Source organism: Hyperolius riggenbachi, chromosome 3 (genome assembly GCF_040937935.1).
Source record: "Hyperolius riggenbachi isolate aHypRig1 chromosome 3, aHypRig1.pri, whole genome shotgun sequence".
In the NCBI taxonomy this organism is placed as follows: domain Eukaryota; kingdom Metazoa; phylum Chordata; class Amphibia; order Anura; family Hyperoliidae; genus Hyperolius; species Hyperolius riggenbachi.
Genome location: NC_090648.1, coordinates 440,604,167 through 440,627,518, shown reverse-complemented (window position 1 = coordinate 440,627,518; position 23,352 = coordinate 440,604,167). Strand labels below are relative to the sequence as shown.

General features: G+C 38.2%; 1 protein-coding gene across 14 annotated transcripts in view; it reads left to right on the top strand.

Moving 5' to 3' along the window:
* Positions 1-23,352, top strand: part of LOC137564200 (protocadherin gamma-C5-like) — a 669,033-nt gene that overhangs the window by 163,421 nt on the left and 482,260 nt on the right. Inside the window, exon 1 of one of the 14 annotated variants that reach the window (XM_068277757.1) lies at positions 5,145-7,609. The exons of 12 other annotated variants lie outside the window; for them this stretch is intronic. In XM_068277757.1, coding sequence (XP_068133858.1) covers positions 5,225-7,609 — 2,385 coding nt within the window. In that variant the 5' untranslated portion in view covers positions 5,145-5,224. Of the gene's footprint in view, positions 1-5,144; positions 7,610-16,694; positions 19,145-23,352 lie in introns of those variants that run through there. One more of the 14 variants, XM_068277753.1, reaches the window with a different exon arrangement.

The window sequence follows — 23,352 nt, the reverse complement described above, 5'->3', positions numbered from 1 at the left end:
TGAATTTATCTGAATAGATTTGTTCTAGTACCATAGAAGTCAGTTTGCACTGGCTTTCATACATACCTAACATTTCAATTCTAGTTTATGTCTAATCATAATGACTAAAATTAAAGAGATTTTTGTGTAGCTCATCATCAAATAGGGCTATGGCGTGGGGAAAAAAAATCTTTGTGTCTGGAACTTTTTGTCTTGACAGTTCTGTATCTCTCCCATGATGAAAGAAGTTGGGAAATGTAGTCATCAGTGCAATAGAGAACAATAGAAATGCTTTGTTTAGTGATTTTTACAGTTTTATTTATAAAAAGTGTTCAGAAGACATGTAGTGTTGCAAAACCTATAATATTACTCTGATATGTATTGTAAAATTTAATGTTTCTGTTATGAATCATGTTTATTTTATATTCTGTTTAAATGCCAGGTATTGTAATTCAAGTCCTCTATTGTTGCCTCTTTAGATAACTGAAGGTGACACCTGCTGAGTTGTCTATAGACTTGTTTACTTATTGTAACAATGGACTTGCGGGAGACTTCTGTAGCCTCAGATAAGACTTTTGGCATTCTTAAAATGCAGAGAACACTATCTGCATTTACCCATGGACCTATTGCGGCTTAGGTTAATATCAAGAGTTTTTTAACTTCCCAAAATCTTGTAGTCTGATGTTTTAGAAAACACACACACATGCACGCACGCATGTACACACACACGTACACACGCGGACACTACTGGGTTGCATTTATGCCTGTCATGGAATTTGAATCATTTATGCCTGTCAATTCCATTATTGTATTTCTGCATCCCTATCACAATTATTGAATTTATCTGAATAGATTTGTTCTAGTACCATAGAAGTCAGTTTACACTGGCTTTCACACATACCTTCCATTTCAATTCTAGTTTATGTCTAATCATAATGACTAAAATTAAAGAGATTTTTGTGTAGCTCATCATCAAATAGGGCTATGGCTTGGGAAAAAAAATCTTTGTGTCTGGAACTTTTTGTCTTGACAGTTCTGTATCTCTCCCATGATGAAAGAAGTTGGAAATGTAGTCATCTGCAATAGAGAACAATAGAAATGTTTTGGCTCTGATTGCATAATGGGTTGCAGTTTCAACTTCATCTGCTGCCTCAGATAGCGAAAGTTATGTAAGGCCATTTTTTTTATGATGGAGTTACTGTGGATATCTCTGTATTCACACTTTCCTGTGGGTATATATTTGATGGTATGCTTTACATGAGTGCATGTAACAGGAAGTACAGTGTTTCTAGAAATCATTGTTACCTACAAAACTCAAATTTCGTAGATTTATATTAAGAATGTAAAGACAGTCAGACACATTGATAGAACAACCATTTTAAAGACATTAAAGTCGACAACTATTGTAAATTCTAATGCTTTCTCTATATGGTTTGTCAAATTAATAAACATACACTTTTTCCTAGCACACAGTGGGCAAATGAGCATAACATGTTGAAAAATGAGCTCACTTTGGTGCACCTTATTATAAAAAAATATATATTAAAAAGCAGCAATGTAGCAAAGAGGCTGGTATGTTTGTATCCACACCATGAGACTGTATCTGTATATCTGTATCTGTATATATTCTAAATGCACGCTCTGCGCCTATATGCATTTCTTTAGAACACTTCAATCTACTTCCACATTAAAAACACATACAAGTAAATGAACTGTTTTTTTTAATACAACTAGCCCAAGGCTTTAGAGTAGTATGCCGGGGGCTCCCTCTCCTGTCGCTAACCTCGTGGCTGCCTCCTTCCCTCAGGTGACATATACTGCTCTCTTGTTTCTCACCATGTGGCCCCAGCATCTTATCACTGCCTTTCCCATTCTTTAGCATCCCTTAGCAGTTGAATTGTTTAGCATTTTTTGCTTAATGTTTTGTTTGCATTTGCACATTTTTCCTATCTTAATGGTTTATTCACTGGCAATAATGGATGCTTAATCCTAATGTTTTTATGGATTTACCGTTGCACTTTAGTCTATGAGCAGCTACTGAACTTGGGTTCAATCCCTGTGGAGGCTCTCAGGTGATAGTTTATCCTATAGATATTTTCTATGGTTGGTTACATGATGCAATATTAGTATTACTATATGTATGTTGGCTTATTCATTGCATGAGGTGTCAGAAATGTTTTTAATTTTAAGTTCTTTTATTTAGATATATAGTGTTATGATGTATTAATAAACTTTATACTTTTTCATACCTAACGAGTGGTGCTATTTCATGGGCCATATTCCCTTCTTGTGCAATATTAACCCAAGGCTTTAGGAAGGATACTACACTGTGAACCCCTTCAGGAATTTTAAATGTTAGGACTTGTTCAATGTGGCCTTTAACCACTTTGAAACCCTTGCTACGCTTATCTACTCCCCACAGAACTTTACCTGGGGCTCAGGGGAGTAGATAGGCGTACTTGTGGTAAACAGTGTGCTGTATGCCCAATAAGCTATCTGATTATGTATATAGGGTATCATTTTAACCGTGACAAGTGAGAGAATAGATTTTGTGGTGTTTGACAACTGAGGGATAAGTCATGTGATTTTTTTTACCGGAAAACTGAATGAAAAGCAATAAAACTGTTATTTTCATGTACTCTATACCCCCAAATAAATACTTGTAAAAACAACAAAAGTGACAGCATTGAAAAGAGAATACATAGTTACCCTAGGGACTTAGCTTTTAAAATATGTATGCCATGAGAGTGTATTACTGTTAATCATGAAGAAAAGGGCTTTTAATTACTGATAGAGTACAATGAGAAAACAAAAAACACAAACCAGAAACTAATATATTTTCGCCATACATTGTACTAGGAACATTATTTAAATGTTGAGATAACCAGGACAAATTTGCAAATACAATGTGTGGGTTTTACCTATGGTAACATTGTTTATTTGAAAACTATAGTGGATGGAAATGGAGAAATAGTGTATTTTTTCTTTTTTTTTCCTCATTTTTCCCTTTAAAATGCACAGATAATAACATAATTACTAAAAGCAAATATCACCCTCACAAAGCATAATTTGTGGCAAAAAAAACAAGATATAGATCATTTACATCTGATGAGTAGCAATAAAGTTATTGGTGAATGAATGGGAGGAGCGCTAAAATGTGAAAATTGCTCTGGTTTTTAAGCAAAAAACCCTGTGGTGCTGAAGTGGTTAAAGTGTTACAGAAAATATATAAGAAATCCTTCTGTTCAGTGACTGACAATGAGGTATCTCAGCCTGTGTTGTGGGGAATGGCTGATATAAGCTCTCAGTATTGTAAACAATCTACAAAAAACGGGACCTCACTCATTTTTTTCAGGTGACAGTGTGCCTAAACTTACTTAGAAATGTATGCACTCAATTTTATAAGTGAGTTACCTCTTTCTCTCTAAAATAACCAGGACTTGCAAGCTGGTTTTCCAGATATTTAGGTATTCATAGTTAAAGAATCTTAGGTAAGCAATAGAATTATTAACTGTCGGAGATATACTATATATTCTTGAGTATAAGTCACAGTCTCAGCTTATACTAAAGTGTAATGAGATAGACAAATACCCCCTAAGTAAACCCACAAGCGCATTAAATCTGTGTCCCTGCGTGCCTGACATCTGTGTCCCCTGAGTGCCCCCTTTTCCAGTGGCCGGAGTGTCAGTGGCCTGAGTGTCAGTCCCCTGCAGAGAGGGACATGCAAGCTGGGGAGTATAGCATAGCAGCTCCCTGATGTTCTACTGCACCCGGGAGGCAGCTCCCCGTCAGCTGTGTACTACCTAAGTTCACTGCCCACCTGTGGAAAATTTTTCATTGCTTCTACCACTTTTAAATAAAATGGAGTTACACTGTATCAGTCACCCTTGCTTATTCAGGTTGTCTGTCTGGAACGAACATCCTAAGCCCACAGGCTGGAGGAGGACTATACCTTGACACACAGGAAGGAGGAACCTAGCCAGTACGGAGGGAGGTCACCATAATGCTGGATACACACGGTGCGTTCGTGCACTCGATTTTCCCGTCGATTCCCGTCGATTCGTTTATTTCCAACATGTCCGATTTGGATTTCGATGGATCGTTAGGTCGATTCGGCATACTTTGCATGCGTATCGACCTAACGATCCATCGAAATCCAAATCGGACATGTTGGAAATAAACGAATCGACGGGAAAATCGAGTGCGCGAACGCACCGTGTGTATCCAGCATAAGAATATCAGATGAATGATAAGACTCACTGAGTCTTAGGATCCAGTGAGGCTTCCCTGATTGAGGTGATTGGTTACTTTTGGTACTTGTTTTTAAAAAGGAACTGTTTATGAGAATGGTGTTTGAACTTTTTCTATCTCCTGTGCACGGCTGCTGGCATTTGCCAAGGCGTGCAAACTGTTAAAGGGGAAAGCTGCCATGAACGGAACAACTTGAGGCTTACTGTGGTGCATTATGCCATGCATTATACCTCCTGTTTGGGAGGAAAAGTGTTTATAACAGTCCATTTCTGTTTACAAAATAAACCTGGTCTCCCAAAATGCTTGGGGATGGGGGATCTACATAGCTAATCAGCCTAGGATAAACATCACTCAGCGGTCATGGGTACATTCAATACACAGCAATATATAGATATAAGAAGTCTTTCTGATGGTGAACTCAGGAAAATTACCACCGAAATGGGTATCCAAAATAATTTGCTGAATTCTGGTTTATGTCACTGCAGTGCCTCTTTAAGGGTGCATGTCTAAATATCACTATTTTCTAACAGCAGATAATGCTGTACTCCTAATGACCTCTACATAAAAGGTTTGGGATTGATCTCTGAGGTTGGAATAATAAGAAGACAAAGATTTTTTTTTTTACATGTAAGATATAAATGAAAGCAACACAAGTTTCATATTTAAAGATATTGTTTTAAATTAAAAATAAATACACGCCTCCTAAATAACCAGCAGCATAATTAAAAAGCAGTGAAAGAAAAATACTTGAGAAAGTATTTCTGCAAAACCTTAACTGGACTCAGTGTGGTGCTGTTTGACTGCAAATTAGAGTTCAAGAAATAAAAAGCCTGATTTCTGTTACCGTGTGACAGTGAAAACCTGCAAGGAGAGATGCAGCACTGGATTTTACTCAGTCTCCTGTAGCTCATTAAGACTAAAAGAATATTCAGGAACTTTGCAATTTCATCTTTAAATTGAATGCATTTAAAGAATCTACATTCTGAAACACAATATGAAAATGGAAAGAAGCAGAAGGGACATGAACTGGCTGGTAGTGTTCTTCCTTATTTTCTTTACATCTGAAGACATTTCTGCACAGCTTCATTATACTGTTCCGGAGGAGGTAAAGCAAGGAACTGCAGTTGGGAACATTGCAAAAGATTTGGGGTTGAAGGTAAATGAATTATCGCTCAGAAATTTCCATATTTTTTCAAGAGGCAAAATGCAGTACTTCAGTGTTAACTTAGATAATGGAGATTTGTATGTTGCAGAAAGAATAGATAGAGAACTGCTATGCGGGATAAAGGAGATTTGTTTCATAAACTTTGAAGCTGTGATTGAAAATCCTTTACATTTATATACAATTAAAGTTGACATACAGGATGTAAATGATAATCCGCCCAGTTTTTCCGAGAATGTTTTTGAACTGGTGATAAGTGAGTCTGCATTGCCTGGAGTGCATCTTTCTTTGGGACATGCGCAGGATCCAGACATAGGAACTAATTCAGTGCAGTTTTACAAGATTGGAATGAATGATTTTTTTACATTGGAGGAAAAAATTACCGTGGATGGAACTAAATTTCCTGAACTTGTTCTGGAGAAGCCTCTGGACAGAGAAAAGCAAAATACGTATGAACTTTTGTTAACAGTTGTAGATGGAGGGAAACCTCCGAAAACTGGCACTGCTCTTGTAAACATTAGAGTTCATGATGTAAATGACAACTTCCCCAAATTTAACAAAGACACTTACAAGATAAATTTAAATGAAAATACTCCTATTGGATCTTTGGTTTTGCAGCTGAATGCAGTGGATGATGATGAAGGATCATATGCGGAAATAACATATTCCTTCCGTGACATTCCTCAGGCTATTTATGATCTGTTTAGTATAGATCCTACAAATGGGAGTATAACAATAAAAGGAGGTATAGACTATGAAGATACTGACAGATATGAGCTAATTGTGGAAGCAAAAGATGGTGGAGAACTGGCTACTCGTTGTAAGGTCTTAATACAAGTTATGGATATAAATGACAATGCTCCTGAAATAACTATTACTTCTCTCTCAAATACAATTCCAGAGGATTCTCCCTCTGGTACAGTAATAGCCTTAATCAATGTTCATGATTTAGACAGTGGAGAGAATGGTGTAGTGAACTGTGACATTTCTGACACTTTGCTATTTCAATTAATTGCTTCATCCACTAATTTTTACAAACTGGCAACAGCCACTAATATAGACAGAGAAATAATAAGTCTGTACAATATAACAATTACAGCCACAGATAATGGATTTCCTCAGATATCTACCAACAAAACCATACAACTGGCTATCTCAGATGTGAATGATAATTCTCCTGTTTTTGACAAGCTAAGCTATGTGGCCTATGTATATGAAAATAACCCTCAAGGTACCTCTATACATAGTATCCATGCATCGGATCATGATATCAATGAAAATGCTAAAGTAAGTTATGCAATTCTTAGCAATATTATAGATGGCATTCCAGTGTCATCTTATGTTTCAATTAACTCTATAACTGGGATCATTTATGCTCAGAGATCATTTGACTATGAACAACTAAGGGAATTTCAGTTTCAGGTGATGGCCAAAGACAGTGGATCTCCGTCTTTGAGTAGTAATGTTACAGTGAAGATATGTATCATTGACAAGAATGACAATGCTCCTAAGATTCTCTACCCATCGTCAGACACTGAGGAATCAACATTATTTGAATTTATCCCTCACTCGGCTGAGAAAAGCTATTTAGTAACCAAAGTGATTGCAGTGGATGCTGACTCTGGACACAATGCCTGGCTCTCCTATCACTTGCAGCAAGTTCCTGATCCATCTCTATTCATTATTGGACAACACAGTGGCGAAATCAGAATTGGTAGAGAACTTCCCAACATGGAGTCTTTAAGACAAAAGATTGTGGTCCTTGTAAAGGACAATGGAGTCCCTTCCCTATCATCTACTGTGACTCTGAATTTGGTTGTTGCAGAAAACTTCCAACAAGTTGTTCCAGAGATAAAACACCAACCAAAGACATCAGAGACCTCTTCTAATGTAACATTTTATTTAATAATTTGCATAGCATTGATTTCGCTCTTCTTTGTAATAACAGTCCTGGCAACAGTGATTTATAAATGCAGAAAGACAAGCACCCCAACATCTTTGGGAACTTTTGGAAGAAATGTCTATCCTCAGTTCACCTTGGGGTGTCCTTCTGAGTTCAGTGACACAAGTTTACCCTTCCCATTCTCATATGATGTGTGTGTGACTCTTGACTCAAAGCAAAATGAAATTGCCTATCTGAAGCCAATCCAGAATGTCCCCACAGACAATCTCATTGACACGGGGGATTCAGTAGAGACCAATGGGCAGAATCATCAGGTAGGAGACATAATTGCATATCCTTATAATCAAAATTAAATGACATAATACTAGTACTTTAAATAATATATTTAAAATTAACATGACATGTGATTCACTTAAAAAACTTCACATTTTGGCACCTTTAGTCATTTATGCATTTGCTCAAAAGTTCCTGTTTTAAAAAATGGCTTGTTTAACATGATCATTTTGTGGGGGGACATGGCTCTAACTCCGTAATGCATGGCTAGTTTCAAAGGCCAGGCATGGCCTATCTATCGTTCTAGACTGTTTATCTAGACTATTATCTGTCTGTCTGTCTGTCTGTCTGTCTGTCTTTCTATCTGTTTCACTGTATCATTAGCTTGTTGCCTGTGGTTCTACTTTAATAGTTAGGACATTATGAGAGCTATAGTTCATGAATGCATTTTTAGAGAGTGATGACTTTGTAGATACCAGAACATAGAAACCATAACTTTAATTTCATCTGGATTCACCATTTTATGTGTGAAAGTGTTCCTGAGGTGACATTGGAGTTTTAATGGCTCTTCCTAGGTTAGATCTGACTCCTTTATGATTATTAAGAGGAGATGCTGGAAAGGTGTTCTTTAAAAATCTACCCAAAATCAAATTAGCATTTAGTTGCACCTCACCATTCATTCCATCATTCATTCATTCATTCATTCATTCATTCATTCATTCATTCATTCATTCATTCATTCATTCATTCATTCATTCATTCATTCATTCACCTAATACGCATCTATAGGGGCACTGTAGCAAACGTAGGCTACTTGGAACCCAGATGGCATGTACCTGATAGGAAGAGTAGCAAATATTAAGCAATGTCAGCTAAACTACCTGTTGTGAACACATTTTGAACTCTCAGCTATCTGCTTCAAAGACGTGGCCAACTGGCCATTACCTCTACACCTCTTTACGATTGTATGACATTTGTGCTCATCACTAATTGTAACTCAGAATCTGTTTTTGTAAAACTTCCCTTTTTTAACTTAAATTTTCATCTAAATGCTGTTTCTTCAAAGTGTGTCAGCTTTATTAATTGTATTTCAATGTGAATTTTTTTCAAAGCGTGGAGTCTTAAAAGTAATAATGGTGTATACTATGGTTAATGAAGTAGTTATAAGTGCAGGTGTCCATTTTTTTCTCAAATTCATTTCCAGAAGTTTAAATTTCATGGAAATGTCTTAATGTGTTGTTCAAGTGGTTTATGTAAATCAGTACAATGTTTACTATATTTATTCATATGCCACCGTTTTTTTATTTTACTTTATCAAGCAATGCAAAATATGTATGCTTTGATATACAACATAAAAACTGTTTAATGTACCTGCACTTGATTGCAATTATGCATTATTAAAGGGCAAGTGAAATAAGAGGTATATGGAGGCTCCCATATTTGTTGCCTTTTAAGCAATGCACATAGCCTGGCAGCACTGCTTATTATTTGCCTTTAATACTTTTAACGATTGACCCTGAGCAAGCATGAAGATGTTTGACTGAAGTCTGACTGCATTAGCTACATGCTTGTTTCAAGTGTGCGATTCAGATGCTACTGATGCATGAAAGATCAGCAAAATGCCAGGCAACTGGTATTGTTTAAAACAGGGATGTCAAACCAGTCCTTGGAGGGCTGAGGTCCTCACACATTTTTTCCACAGCTCAAATTAATTGATGGGCCTGAATCAGGAAAGGTGTGGTCCATCAGGTAGAACACATTCCTCTCTTTCTCAGTCCCTCCTAAACACTGGCATGGATCTGACCCTCCAAGCCTGGAGTTTGACACCTGTGGTTTAAAAAGAAATAAATATGGCAGCCTCAATATCCCTCTCACCTCAGGTGTCCTTTAACTCACTGTGTAGAAGTTATATAAGCTAGCTTAAGGTTCATTACATTTCTGTCTGTTTAAGGCATTGTTAGAGAGTAACTATCAGGCATAAAATAAAAAATCAATTCTTTATTTTTATCTGACAAACAAGTGATAAGGATGCTAACCAGGCAATCCAAAAGTTAAAAAACACTCTTACTTTTCTTCTCCATAGAGCATCATTCCCCAGGTCCCTTGGCTCTTATTTGGAACATCTGCCGAACAAAGGAAGTTGCAGGGCATGCTTTTTTCTTACTTCTTTACTCTCCTCCCCTTTTTCTCTGAGACATAACTAATACAGTCTGATTGGCTAAAGCATCTTTCCTCCCATTTTCCCCTTCCACACCTCTGTTCCTCTCTGATTGGTAAATATTTCTCATGCGGAGAAGCTGAGAAAATGACTCACCCCTGCAGCAGTTTCTGAAATTCGTTCAATACAAATAAACCAGCTCTGCAGTGTCACACAATGATGATTTATGATAATGCACTTCTTACTACAGAGCTGTGTGGGAGTGTCTGAAGACTGGAAGGAGGGCAGGTAATGCATATACAGACAGAGTAAGGGAGGAAATGACATCAGGATTGCCTTCAAGATAGACACAGTAAAAATGGAAAATGCTAAGAAGGACTGTTTCTTTTTTACTAGAAAAATCACTAAAATCAAAACGTGGACAGTGCAATACAAATGTTACATAAATAGAGCAAGTATTTATCTACTTATATACTGTATATGTTTATTTTTTTAGATAGTATGGCTGACAGCTCCTCTTTAAAGCACAGCTGAGCTCATTGATATACAATCAAAGTCAAGCTAGGCACACACACCTTTGCCTGCATTATACTGGAAGTTTAGGCATGCCCCATGATGACATCACATTCTGTCCTTTGCACCAATTCAATGGGCACAATGCAATGAAATCAGGCAAACAAGAACCCCATCAGAACCCTTTGGATCAGTCCTTTAGAGGACCAAAAAGGTCTTAAAGTGAACCTCCGGACTAAAAATCTACTCAGCAGAACTGAAAAGGCTTGGTATTTCTTTAACAGTTTCACAGCATCAGAACTTTGTTTTTCTTAACAGAGCATGATTTTTAGCTGCATTTGTAGCTAAGCTCCACCCATCAAAGAAAAAAAGCCCGGGCTTTTTTTTCCTGATGCTGTGCAGAGCATGATGGGATTTCCTATGTTGTTGTTCACGTTGCCTAGCAACTGGGAGAGATGCTCAGGACACAGGACAGTTGGAACTGTGTCTCATGCTCCCGGTCACCTCCTTTCAACCAAAAAGATGGCTGCCATCATGAAATCAATCATTTTCCTGTTCTCTTAAAACAGGGTGGGTAAGAGATCATATTACCTATCTATTTTAATTAACATAACTAATGTAACTTAATGACAGTGTGTTTGTTTAGGCCGGAGTTCCTCTTTAAGGGTTAAAAAAATCTAGACTATGAAACATGTTAAGTATAAAAACTTAAAAAGGAATTGTTATATGTTGTTTTCTTTTAAGTATCTGCATTAAGGAACACGCTGTACAATACATACTTTGTACACAGGTTTCATTTTTTTTTTTTGTATTTATATAGCACCGATAAATGACGCAGCACTTATTATGACTTATTATGACTTTTATGTTTGGAAAAGGTCTTCATGTTGTCACAGCAAATCAAAATTTTCACAGTTTACTTTAGGCCTAAATTACAGTTAAATGTAAACAGTTGTATGCATTTGCCTTGGCACAATGTTAAAAGTTTCTACAAGGTAACAGTATACATCATAACCCTGTAGAGAGTGGGAAATGGTAAAATAATGAAATATGGTTTTAAAATCTTATTTCTCTGTCTTTGTTTCTGTCATATTTGCTACACAGGATGAGTTACACTTTAACATGATAACATAATTTTTTTATGTGCATCCGTTTTCTATGAATTATTATTCACTATGTATGCCTAATTTGTGTAATAATAAGACTAAACGGTTAAATCCTAAATTAGAAACATTATAACATTTATATTGATTTTTAATTTTATTTAAGCAAGCAAGGTATTATTTTTAAGAATTAAATGCCATTTAGAATAAAAATGTAACATTAAGTTTTGGTAATATTTCCTTGTGCTTATGTCAGGCATGATTCTTAAAATGTCAATTTTTTTAAGAAGATACTGAATATAAATTATAGTCATACAGTATGTCACATCGTAACTGTGCCCAGTGGGAAGTCAGTTTAACTATTTCAACCCCAAGGGGTTTTTACCCTAATACACCATTATTTTCACCTGTCAGTGCTCTTCCCTTTTATTTTCACCTGTCAGCGCTCTTCCCTTTTATTCACCAATAACTTTTTTACTACCTATCACAACAAAATGATCTATACCTTGTTTTTTCACTATCAATTAGGCTTTCTTTGGGTAGTACATTGTGCTAAGAATTATTTTATTGTAAAAGCATTTTAATGGGAATAATACAGAAAAATGGAAAAAATCATTATTTCTCAGCTTCACCCATTATAGTTTTAAAATAAAACATGCTACCATGTGATCAAATATATAAAAGTGTCCACAGCGCTAGAAAATATATAAACCAATTTTATTGTTTTACAATAAAAATCAATGGTACCTGAAAGACCTTAAACTAAATTAGCACCCGTCCCTTTAAATCACATGCATTCGCAAACACAGCACTCACTCAGACTCACTGCAGTGAGAACATCTAAATTTATAAAAAAGGGATCCCGGAAAAAAGTCAAAAAGGTCCACTGATGATCCAAAAATTGTCCACTGAAGAATGTATTAGAATAAAAATCTTGATATATTAAGCATGCATAAAAGTTGTCCTCAGCGTGCATATATTATATGGAGTAGATCCACAGCATATTGAAGCAATGGGTTAATGCAATAGGTTAGTGCAGGCAGCAACCCTGTGACAAGCAGTATTGTTAAGCAACAGTGAAAATAAAGTCCACTGAATCTTGCACAGTAGATAAGATCATGTCAGCAGTCCATCCAATTGATTATACATGTACTGACACTTCATACACCCGTGGGTCTTACCCTCCTGTCGGCCGGGTGGTTCTCAGAATTCCGCGCTGCCTCAATCCTCCACTCCTGCTGGCCAGTGCACGGAGCGTGGAGAGGCTAAACAGCGCGTCGATGTCGGGGCAGGAAGCCGAAAACAAGTCCCTCGTTCTCCGTTGTGGGGGACTGGGTTAACAGCGCTGCACCGTGGTGAGGATGTTTCCTGAGTGACGTCACTCCTGCGTATAGCGTGTGGGCGCTAACGTTTCAAGGAGTACGCCCCTCTTCTTCAGAGCTGCCCACCAGCCGTCTCCAGCCACTTATGAGCGCTCCTCTCTCCCTATAGCTCCTCCCCTTCACCATAGAAACGTTAGTGCCCACTCAGGAAACATCCTCACCACGGTGCAGCGCTGTTAACCCAGTCCCCCACAACGGAGAATGAGGGACTTGTTTCCGGCTTCCTGCCCCGACATCAACGCGCTGTTTAGCCTCTCCACGCTCCGTGCACTGGCCAGCAGGAGTGGAGGATTGAGGCAGCGTGGAATTCCGAGAACCACCCGGCCGACAGGAGAGTAAGACCCACGGGTGTATGAAGTGTCAGTACATGTATAATCAATTGGATGGACTACTGACATGATCTTATCTACTGTGCAAGATTCAGTGGACTTTATTTTCACTGTTGCTTAACAATACTGCTTGTCACAGGGTTGCTGCCTGCACTAACCTATTGCATTAACCCATTGCTTCAATATGCTGTGGATTTGCTCCATATAATATATGCACGCTGAGGACAACTTTTATGCATGCTTAATATATCAAGATTTTTATTCTAATACATTCTTCAGTGGACAATTTTTGGATCATCAGTGGACCTTTTTGACTTTTTTCCGGGATCCCTTTTTTTATAAATTTAGATGTTCTCACTGCAGTGAGTCTGAGTGAGTGCTGTGTTTGCGAATGCATGTGATTTAAAGGGACAGGTGCTAATTTAGTTTAAGGTCTTTCAGGTACCATTGATTTTTATTGTAAAACAATAAAATTGGTTTATATATTTTCTAGCGCTGTGGACACTTTTATATATTTGATCACTTGGTATTTAAGGTGTTGGAGGAACACCTAGTCCACTGGAGCAGCTGATATCTTAAAGTGGCGCGGTTTCTCCATTACATATCCCAAAACATGCTACCATAATTAAAACCCACATATTCTATTTGCCCATTTGTCCCAGTTATTACATCATTTAAATGATGCCCCTATCAAAATGCATAGTGACAATATAATATTTGGAAATATAGGTGTAATTTTTCAGGTTTATTTTGTGTGTCCGGTCCATAATTACAAGCCACTATGTAGTAAAATAACAGCAACATTCCGTCCCTCATCCCATGAGGGAGAGAACTCACCCAATTGATGTGACCACAATTAGATTGATCATGTATCGCTTTATACTCCTCTAGGTCACCCCAGGTATCTGTCATCTCCTCAATCGGGTTGTCAGTGATGCTGGTATATTTTTCAATAAAATCACTTCAGCTGAGAAATCTTATAGTCCAGAAAGCAGGTGCAGCAGGTGTGCTGCAAGATGGATGTGTTGTTGGCCTCCTGAGCTGTGATTACAGAGTGGACTGCATGTTTGAGCCGCAGGGGGTGGGGGAATACATGTGCACAGTGGTGGCGGGGGGCAAGCTATGCATTGTAACTTATAACTTTCACTAGCTTGCAGCACTCAGTTATTATATTTGAACTTTGTCTCGCATAGCTACTGCTTTCACTCAACACTGCTGGGGCATCTTTTGTGTTTTTAACAATGAGCTGTGTGATCAGGACTTATGCAGACAAAAATATTAGAGATGTACCTACAGTAATTACTAGCCTGACACCCGTATGTTTGACACATTTTAGCAGGTTCACCCAATATGTTTTTACGCTCATGCTGGTTGTCTATTGAGCTCTTTTGTTACCAATTTGTTTATTATTACCTCCAGACTCTAAAGGGGAACTTCAGCCTAAACAAACATACTGTCATTAAGTTACATTAGTTATGTTAATTAGAATAGATAGGTAATATAATCTCTTACTCACCCTGTTTTAAAAGAACAGGCAAATGTTTGTGATTTATGGGGGCTGCCATCTTTGTCATTGGGCAGCCATCTTTTTGGTTGAAAGGAGGTGATAAGGAGCAGGAGACACAGTTCCAACTGTCCTGTGTCCTGATTACCCCTCCCAGCTGCACACGCTAGGCTTCAAATGTCAAATTCAAAATGTAAGAAACAAAATTTGCACCAAAACAGCAGAACGAGAGCAACAACAGCAGAAATCCCATCATGCTTTGCTCAGCATCAGGGGAAAAATGCCCGGGCAGTTTTCTTCTGTGCAACTAAAAATGAGGCTTGTACAAGAGAAACAAAGTTCTGATGCTGTGAAACTGTTAAAGAAACACCAGTCCTTTTCAGTGCTGCTGAGTCGATTTTTAGCCTGGAGGTTCACTTTAACGAGGAATGGTAGTGAGAATAACATAATAAATAAAATAGTTTTTTATTATTCTAGTATTCATCTATAAAACATTTAGTCAGTGTTTTCCCCTTGGTGAATCTTTCCTCTCCCTGATTTACATTTGGTAGTGTATCAAAGCTTTATAAGTGGCAATATCTTTTGTCCTCTCGGGTGATCTCTGCAGAATATTTGTTTACTGTGAGTTCTAAAGCCAGTACAAAATGTACCTGATCTCCTAGAATGCTCGAGGAGGGGGGGGGGGGGGTCTGCATAGTAAATCAGCCTAGGCTAAACATTTCTGGGAGGGTAGGGCTACATTCAGTATACAACAATATACAGATATAGGAAGTGTTTCCGATGCTGAAACCAGGAGAATGACCATAACAGTGGGTATCCAGAATAATTTACTGCATTCTACTATATGTCACTACAGTGTCTCTTGAAGAGTGCATGTGTAAATATCACAACTCCTCAACAGAAGATAATACTGTACTCCTAATGCCAGTGTGTCAAGACCACATCCCCAAAAAAGGTCTAGAATATGTCTCTAAGGTCTGAATAACAAGAAGCCAAAGATTATTTGACACATAAGACATACATTAAAACATCAGTTAACTAACTAAACCAAACAGTAGTCAAGCAAAAGCAATGCATATGGACATATGATTCAGCCACTAATTTTTCATTTTTGACTTCAGGCTACTTACACAGTAGGACATTGCGTTTGATGCAACGTTAAGGTCGCACAATGCTAAGGTAACGCATTTACACTTTCACAGTGCGACATTAAATTTGCACGTTAGAAATGTATTTACTATGGAACAAAAACGGTGCATGTGGAACATTTTAAAAAAGAAAAAAAACATTACTGAGCATGTGCAACACAAGTAACGCAGCAGATTCATTGCTAAACGCACACCATGCAGCACTTTTTAATAACACTACATGTTACACACTAACGCATCGTGTGCACTGTGAATGTCGCACAGACTTTGCATTGCTGTGCGTTACTCTGCGTTAAAGTATTTTGTAACGTACGACTTTAACGTTGCACTGTGAAAGAGCCCTAAAACTTTATTAGCAACTTGAAAAATTAATTATACAAAAGTATAGAGTATTTTGTACTCACAACTTAATACTGAAAAGGTCTTTGAGTCATGTGCTGAATACATATACCACCCAAAGACATGGTGTATTTTTAAATAAAAATGAGTCTAATTATTGATTCATCTATTAATTGTACATTATTTGATTTGATATTATTTGATATGATTACAATAATTGTGTATTTTTAATTAATGCATTTTAACTATTGCATTTATTATTCTCAATTTTCTGATTTTATGCAGACAGTTATAAATATATTAAAAACAATTCAATATATCCAGTATTGTAAAATGAATTTAGATTCTTTAGGTTACTGTTTTTAAACTAAACAAATGTTTGACATTCAAAGGTCTTTTAATTAAAGCAAAAAACAAATACATTTCTCCTAAAACAACTAGTTTACCTACAAAGCAAAGAAAGAAATATGCTTCAGAAAGAATTTCCGCAAAACCTTAACTGGACTCTGTGTGGTGCTGTTTGACTGCAAATTAAACTTCAGTATATAAAAAGCCTGATTTCTGTTAGAGTGTCACAGTAAGAACCTGCAAGGAGAGATACAAACCTGGATTTTACTCAGTCTCCTGTAGCTCATTGTAAAAGAAGAAATATTTTGATATTTACCATTTAATCTTTACATTGAATGCATCAAAAGAATCTGCAATCAATATGAAAATGAAAATGGAAAGAAGCAGAAGGGACATGAACTGGCTGGCAGTGTTCTTCCTTATTTTCCTAATATCTGAAGATATTTCTGCACAGCTTCATTATACTGTTCCGGAGGAGTTAAAGCAAGGAACTGCAGTGGGGAACATTGCAAAAGATTTGGGATTGAAGGTAAATGAATTATCGCTCAGAAATTTCCATATTTTTTCAAGAGGCAAAATGCAGTACTTCAGTGTGAACTTAGATAATGGAGATTTGTATGCTACAGAAAGAATAGATAGAGAACTGCTTTGCGGAATAAAAGATAACTGTTTCATCAACTTTGAAGCTGTTATTGAAAATCCTTTACATTTATATACAATTAAAGTCGACATACAGGATGTAAATGATAATCCACCCAGTTTTTCCAAGATAGTTTTTGATATAGTGATAAGTGAGTCTGCATTGCCTGGAGTGCATCTCTCCTTGGGACATGCGCAGGATCCAGACATAGGAACCAATTCTGTACAGGATTATAAGATTGGAATTAATGATTTTTTTACATTGGAGGAAAAAATTACTGTAGATGGAATTAAATTTCCTGAACTTGTTTTAAAGAGGGCTCTGGACAGAGAAAAGCAGAATACGTATGAACTTTTGTTAACAGCTGTAGATGGAGGGCAGCCTCCGAAAACTGGCACTGCTCTTATAAACATTAGAGTTCGTGATGTGAATGACAACTTCCCCAAATTTAACAAAGACACTTACAAAGTGAATTTAAATGAAAATACTCCGGTTGGATCTTTGGTAGTTCACCTGAATGCAGTGGATGATGATGAAGGTTCCAATGCAGAAATAACATATTCTTTCCGTGACATTCCTCTAACTTTATATGATCTTTTTAGTATAGATCCTACAAATGGAACTATAACCATAAAAGGAGCTATAGATTATGAAGATACTGACAGATATGAACTCACTGTGGAAGCAAAAGATGGTGGAGAACTGGCTGTTCATTGCAAGGTCTTAATACAAGTTATTGATATAAATGACAATGCTCCTGAAATAACTATTACATCTCTCTCAAATATGATTCCAGAGGATTCTCCCCCTGGTACAGTATTAGCCTTAATTAATGTTCATGATTTAGACAGTGGAGAGAATGGTGTAGTGACCTGTGACATTTCTGACACTTTGCCTTTTCAACTTATTGCTTCATCCACTAATTTTTACAAACTGGCAACAGCCACTAATATAGACAGAGAAATAATAAGTCTGTACAATATAACAATTACAGCCACAGATAATGGATTTCCTCAGATATCTACCAACAAAACCATACAACTGACTATCTCAGATGTGAATGATAATTCTCCTGTTTTTGACAAGCTAAGCTATGTGGCCTATGTATATGAAAATAACCCTCAAGGTACCTCTATACATAGTATCCATGCATTGGATCATGATATCAATGAAAATGCTAAAATTAGTTATACCATACTTAGCAATAACATAGATGGCATTCCAGTGTCATCTTATGTTTCAATTAACTCTATAACTGGCATAATGTATGCTCAGAGATCATTTGACTATGAGCAACTAAGGGAATTTCAGTTTCAGGTGATGGCCAAAGATAGTGGATCTCCGTCTCTAAGTTGTAACGTCAAAGTGAAGATATGTATCATTGACAAGAATGACAATGCTCCTAAGATTCTCTACCCATCGTCAGATACTGAGGAATCAGCATTATTTGAATTTATCCCTCACTCAGCTGAGAAAAGTTATTTAGTAACCAAAGTGATTGCCGTGGATGCTGATTCTGGACACAATGCCTGGCTCTCCTATCACTTGCAGCAAGTTCCTGATCCATCTCTATTCATTATTGGACAACACAGTGGCGAAATCAGAATTGGCAGAGAACTTCCCAACATGGAGTCTTTAAGACAGAAGATTGTTGTCCTAGTAAAGGACAATGGAATCCCTTCCTTATCATCTACTGTGACTCTGAATTTGGTTGTTGCAGAAAACTTTCAACAAGTTGTTCCAGAGATAAAACGACAACCAAAGACAATGGAGACATCTTCTAATGTAACATTTTATTTAATAATTTGCATAGCATTGATTTCGCTCTTCTTTGTAATAACAGTTCTGGCAACAGTGATTTATAAATGCAGAAAGACAAGTACGCCAACATCTTTGGGAACTTTTGGAAGAAATGTGTATCCTCAGTTCACCTTGGGATGTCCTTCTGAGTTCAGTGACACAAGTTTACCCTTCCCATTCTCATATGATGTGTGTGTGACTCTTGACTCAAAGCAAAATGAAATTGCCTATCTGAAGCCAGTCCAGAATGTCCCCACAGACAATCTCATTGACACTGGGGATTCAGTAGAGACCAATAGCCAGAATCAACAGGTAGGAGACTTTACATAATTATATATCATAATAATTAAAATCAAATGAAAGAATACTAGTTATTTAAATAAACATTATGTGCAATTGATTTTTTTTAAATGGTGAGTGACTTTAATGTGATCATTTTGTGTGTGTGTGGGGGGGGGGGGGGCATGGCCCTATCTCTCTACTACATAGCTGGCCTGGGTGACATAACAACTTAATATTTAAAGCTTTTAGCTTCCTATATTACCTGTTGGATTATTTGACATTAAATCAGGAAATCTATCTATCTATCTATCTATCTATCTATCTATCTATCTATCTATCTATCTATCCATCCTCACTATATAATTAGCTGGTTGACTGTGGTTCTACTTTAGACAAGACAAGACAAATAACATTTATATTGCGCTTTTCTCCTTGCGGACTCAAAGCGCCAGAGCAGAGAAGCAGCCACTAGGGCGCGCTCTATTGGCAGTAGCAGTGTAAGGGAGACTTGCCAAAGGTCTCCTACTGAATTAGTGCTGGCTTACTGAACAGGCAGAGCCGAGATTCGAACCCTGGTCTCCTGTGTCAGAGGCAGAGCCCTTAACCATTACACCATCAGCCAACTGCTTTAATAGTTGGCACATTCTGAGAACTATAGTCCTGGATACATTTTTAGAAAGTAATGATTTTGTAGATACCAGAACATAGAAATCATAACTTTAATTTTCTCTGGGTGCACCATTTTATGCTAAATTACTTGTTTTGAACAAGTTTTTAACTCTCAACGATCTTTCAACCATCTGCTCCAAAGATGTGACCATTACCTCTACACCGACAAGCTTGCCCATTAGTTATAACCGTAGCTTGGTGCCAATATCCTTCACAGCACAGGCACTTTTAACTATAGTGTTAATGTCATGTTCTAGAACTTTATTATAGATTGGGTAATCTTTTTCTGAAAAAAAGTAGATTTTTACCTAGGACTTCTTCCACCCCCTCACAGTCTTTGAGGTCCCTCAGTTTCTTCCGGGTCCTCTATGTTGTGCTGCTGTTGCCCAAATTTAAGTTTATGGCCTGGACGGTTTACACAATATTACCATTCTGTACTGTTGCCTTGACAAAGGGGACCCCTCGGGCCCCGAAACGACTCATTGGTTCTTGGAATGGTTGTGTCACGTGTTTGAATAAACAGGACTTGGTACTTAAGAGTGTGCAGACCCTCTGAAATTTGTTGTGGTTTACACAATATGGCGCATATGCTGTCCAGACTGTACACCTCCTCAATACATGCATGCTCGGTTACAAGTCTTTACAAACCATGTGTGTTCAGAACAGTGCTGGCTACATGCATGCGATAGAGGAGGCATACAGCTTGGACAGCACAAGTGCTATAGTTCATGACCCAGCAGGGCTGCACACTTTACCGTATTTTTCGGACTATAAGACGCTCCGGACCATAAGACGCACCTAGGTTTAGAGGACAAAAAACAGGGAAAAAAGAATATATACTAAACCAGGTGCATCCATGGTCCAGGGGAGTCTTATAAAGCTTCTCCCAGTTACAGCAATGGCTATGTATACATACTATATATGCTGCCTGGACATTGTGGAAGCTGCTGCAATCAGGAGGATAACAAGGATTGACAATTATTGCAGCAAAATGGGTGGGAGAGTCTGTCAAGAAATGGTTAGGGCCCTGTAAGTGGAATGCTGCAGCATTACATAAGCTGTCACTAAACCAGGCAACACATCCAACCACCAGAACACAGTGTAGATGTTCAGCACCTCATAATAGGTGTATATATAAGGAGATGGCTTGGAAGTGTGTGCAATCTGTGTTGTAGTGCCTGTGCAGGACATGAAAAGGTATATTTGCATGTGAGATTTTTAATGCAAAGACTTGTTACAGCACATTGAAATGAGGTGCTCTTTATATGGTACACATGAGTTATACTACTGTTTTCTGCCTACAGTGCAATTTTATGTCTAGTGCAGTTATTTCTTCCTACCATGCTTTATTCAGTGGGTGCTGTGGTCCTGTGTTATTTCTCCTAACAATGTTTATTCCATGTGTGCTGTGGTCATCCTCACTAAAACCTTCAGAGCCAGGCAAACGGCAAGTGAGTAATCTGACTCCTGCACAGCTGGACATCGTCTCTCTCTGCTGTCTGCTGCCCAGCGCTGCAATCCTACTCTTTCCCCGTGTCTCTCAGCCCCAGTCTTCCTTGTGTGCTGACTGTGGTCATCATCTTCACTTAAAGCTTGAGACCCAGGCAAATGGCATGTGAGTAATCTGATTCCTGCACAGCTGAACATCGTGTCTCTCTCTCTGCAGTTCAGCGCTGCGATCCTGAACTTTCTCTGTGTCTCTCAGCCTCATCTATCTTCCTGCCTGTGAGCTCACATGACAGGCAGGAAGTAAAAGGCTGAGAGACACAGAGAAAGTTCAGGATCGCAGCGCTGAACTGCAGAGAGAGAGAGACACGATGTTCAGCTGTGCAGGAATCAGATTACTCACATGCCGTTTGCCTGGGTCTAAAGCTTTAAGTGAGGATGATGACCACAGTCAGCACACAAGGAATAAACAAAGGTAGGGATAAATAACACCGGACCGCAGCACAGCAGATTAAAGCGCTCCCACTGCTCTGATTGTTTACGGATGGTCTAGAGGGCAGGAAGACGGCTCCTTCTTTGGACCAATCACTGCACTGACTCAGTAGCAGTGACGTATTAGATCACTGACATCTGATAGGTCACTGGTACTGAATAAGGGCAGTGATTGGCCCAGTGAAGGAGCTGTGGTCCCGCCCTCAAGACTATCGGCTGCACATAGAGCAGTGGGGGATGTTTTTACCTTGTGTCCTCATGTTGTGCGTTCCGTTAACATGCAGGGCAGCAGGCGGCAGTGATATTTGGCTGCAGTATATATTGGTGGGGGACACCTTCGGACTATAAGACGCATTGACTTTTTCCCCCCACTTCTGGGGGGAAAAAAGTGCGTCTTATAGTCCGGAAAATACGGTAATTGGAGTGACAATGGCACACTGGAAGGGACCTGGAGAACAATTAAAGACCTCAAATACTATGGGGCTGGAAGAAGCCCTAGGCAAGTGAAAATCTATTTTTTTCAGGTGTGCTTTAAATAAAGAACAGCACGTAGCCATATCCAATCTCCAGGGCATGTGACTGACGGCTTGAGTTTTCTCCTCATTTCAAATGATCCTCATGTGAACCTTTCACACTTGTCTGTGGAATACATTGTGGTAAGCAGGCCACACTTCTGTGCAGTCCATGATAATCCTGGAAGTGCAGATGCGCTCCCCATATAGCCTATGGGGATAACGCATCTGCCCTGGGTTCCAGGTGGACCACAGCAAACCATAGTGGACACTATCACTATATGAGCTTCATACTTTAAACCACTGGCCCTGAACAATCATGCAGATATTTGATGGAAGTCTGACTGGATTAGCTGCATGCTAGTTTCAGGTGTATGATTCAGACACTACTGGTGAATGAAAGATCAGTAGGATGCCAGGCAACTAGTATTGTTTAAAAGGAAATAAATATAGCAGCCCTCTCACTTCAGGTGTCCTTTAAATCACAGTGTAGGAGTTACATAAAGCTAACTTAAGCTTAATTACATTTCAGACATTGGCCTTAATTCACTAAGCTTATCTCCTGTCTTTAATAACGTTTCTAGTGTTATCACCATGGTGATAAGGCATGTAGTATTCAGGAAACATTTTACCTCAGGCAAAACAAAAGCTAACTCTTCTGTCTTTAAGTTAACTCTTCAATCCTTAAAATAACTCCAGAATTAAAGACAGGCTGTTAATTAACTGCGTGTGAAAATAACTACAGAGGAGGAAACTTATCTACAGAGGAAGTAACTTAACTACAGAGGGGGTAACTTAAGGAATGAAGAGATAAGATAACTTTCTGTGTGCAGTGGCAAGTTTACCCTTGCCTTATTATCTCCAGCATGATCTTAGTGAATCTTTACTCACCCTGATTCACAGTTGGTAATGTATCATAGGTTCATAGGTGGCAACATCTTTAGTCCTCTCAGGTGATCTCTGGAGAATGTGAGTTACTGTGAGTTCTAAAGCCAGTACAAAATCTACCTGGTCTTCCAGAATTCTCTAGGGGAAGGAGGGACCTGCACAAGTATTCAGCCTAGGCTAAACATCTCTGGGAGGGCAGGGCTACATTCAATATACAACAATATATAGATA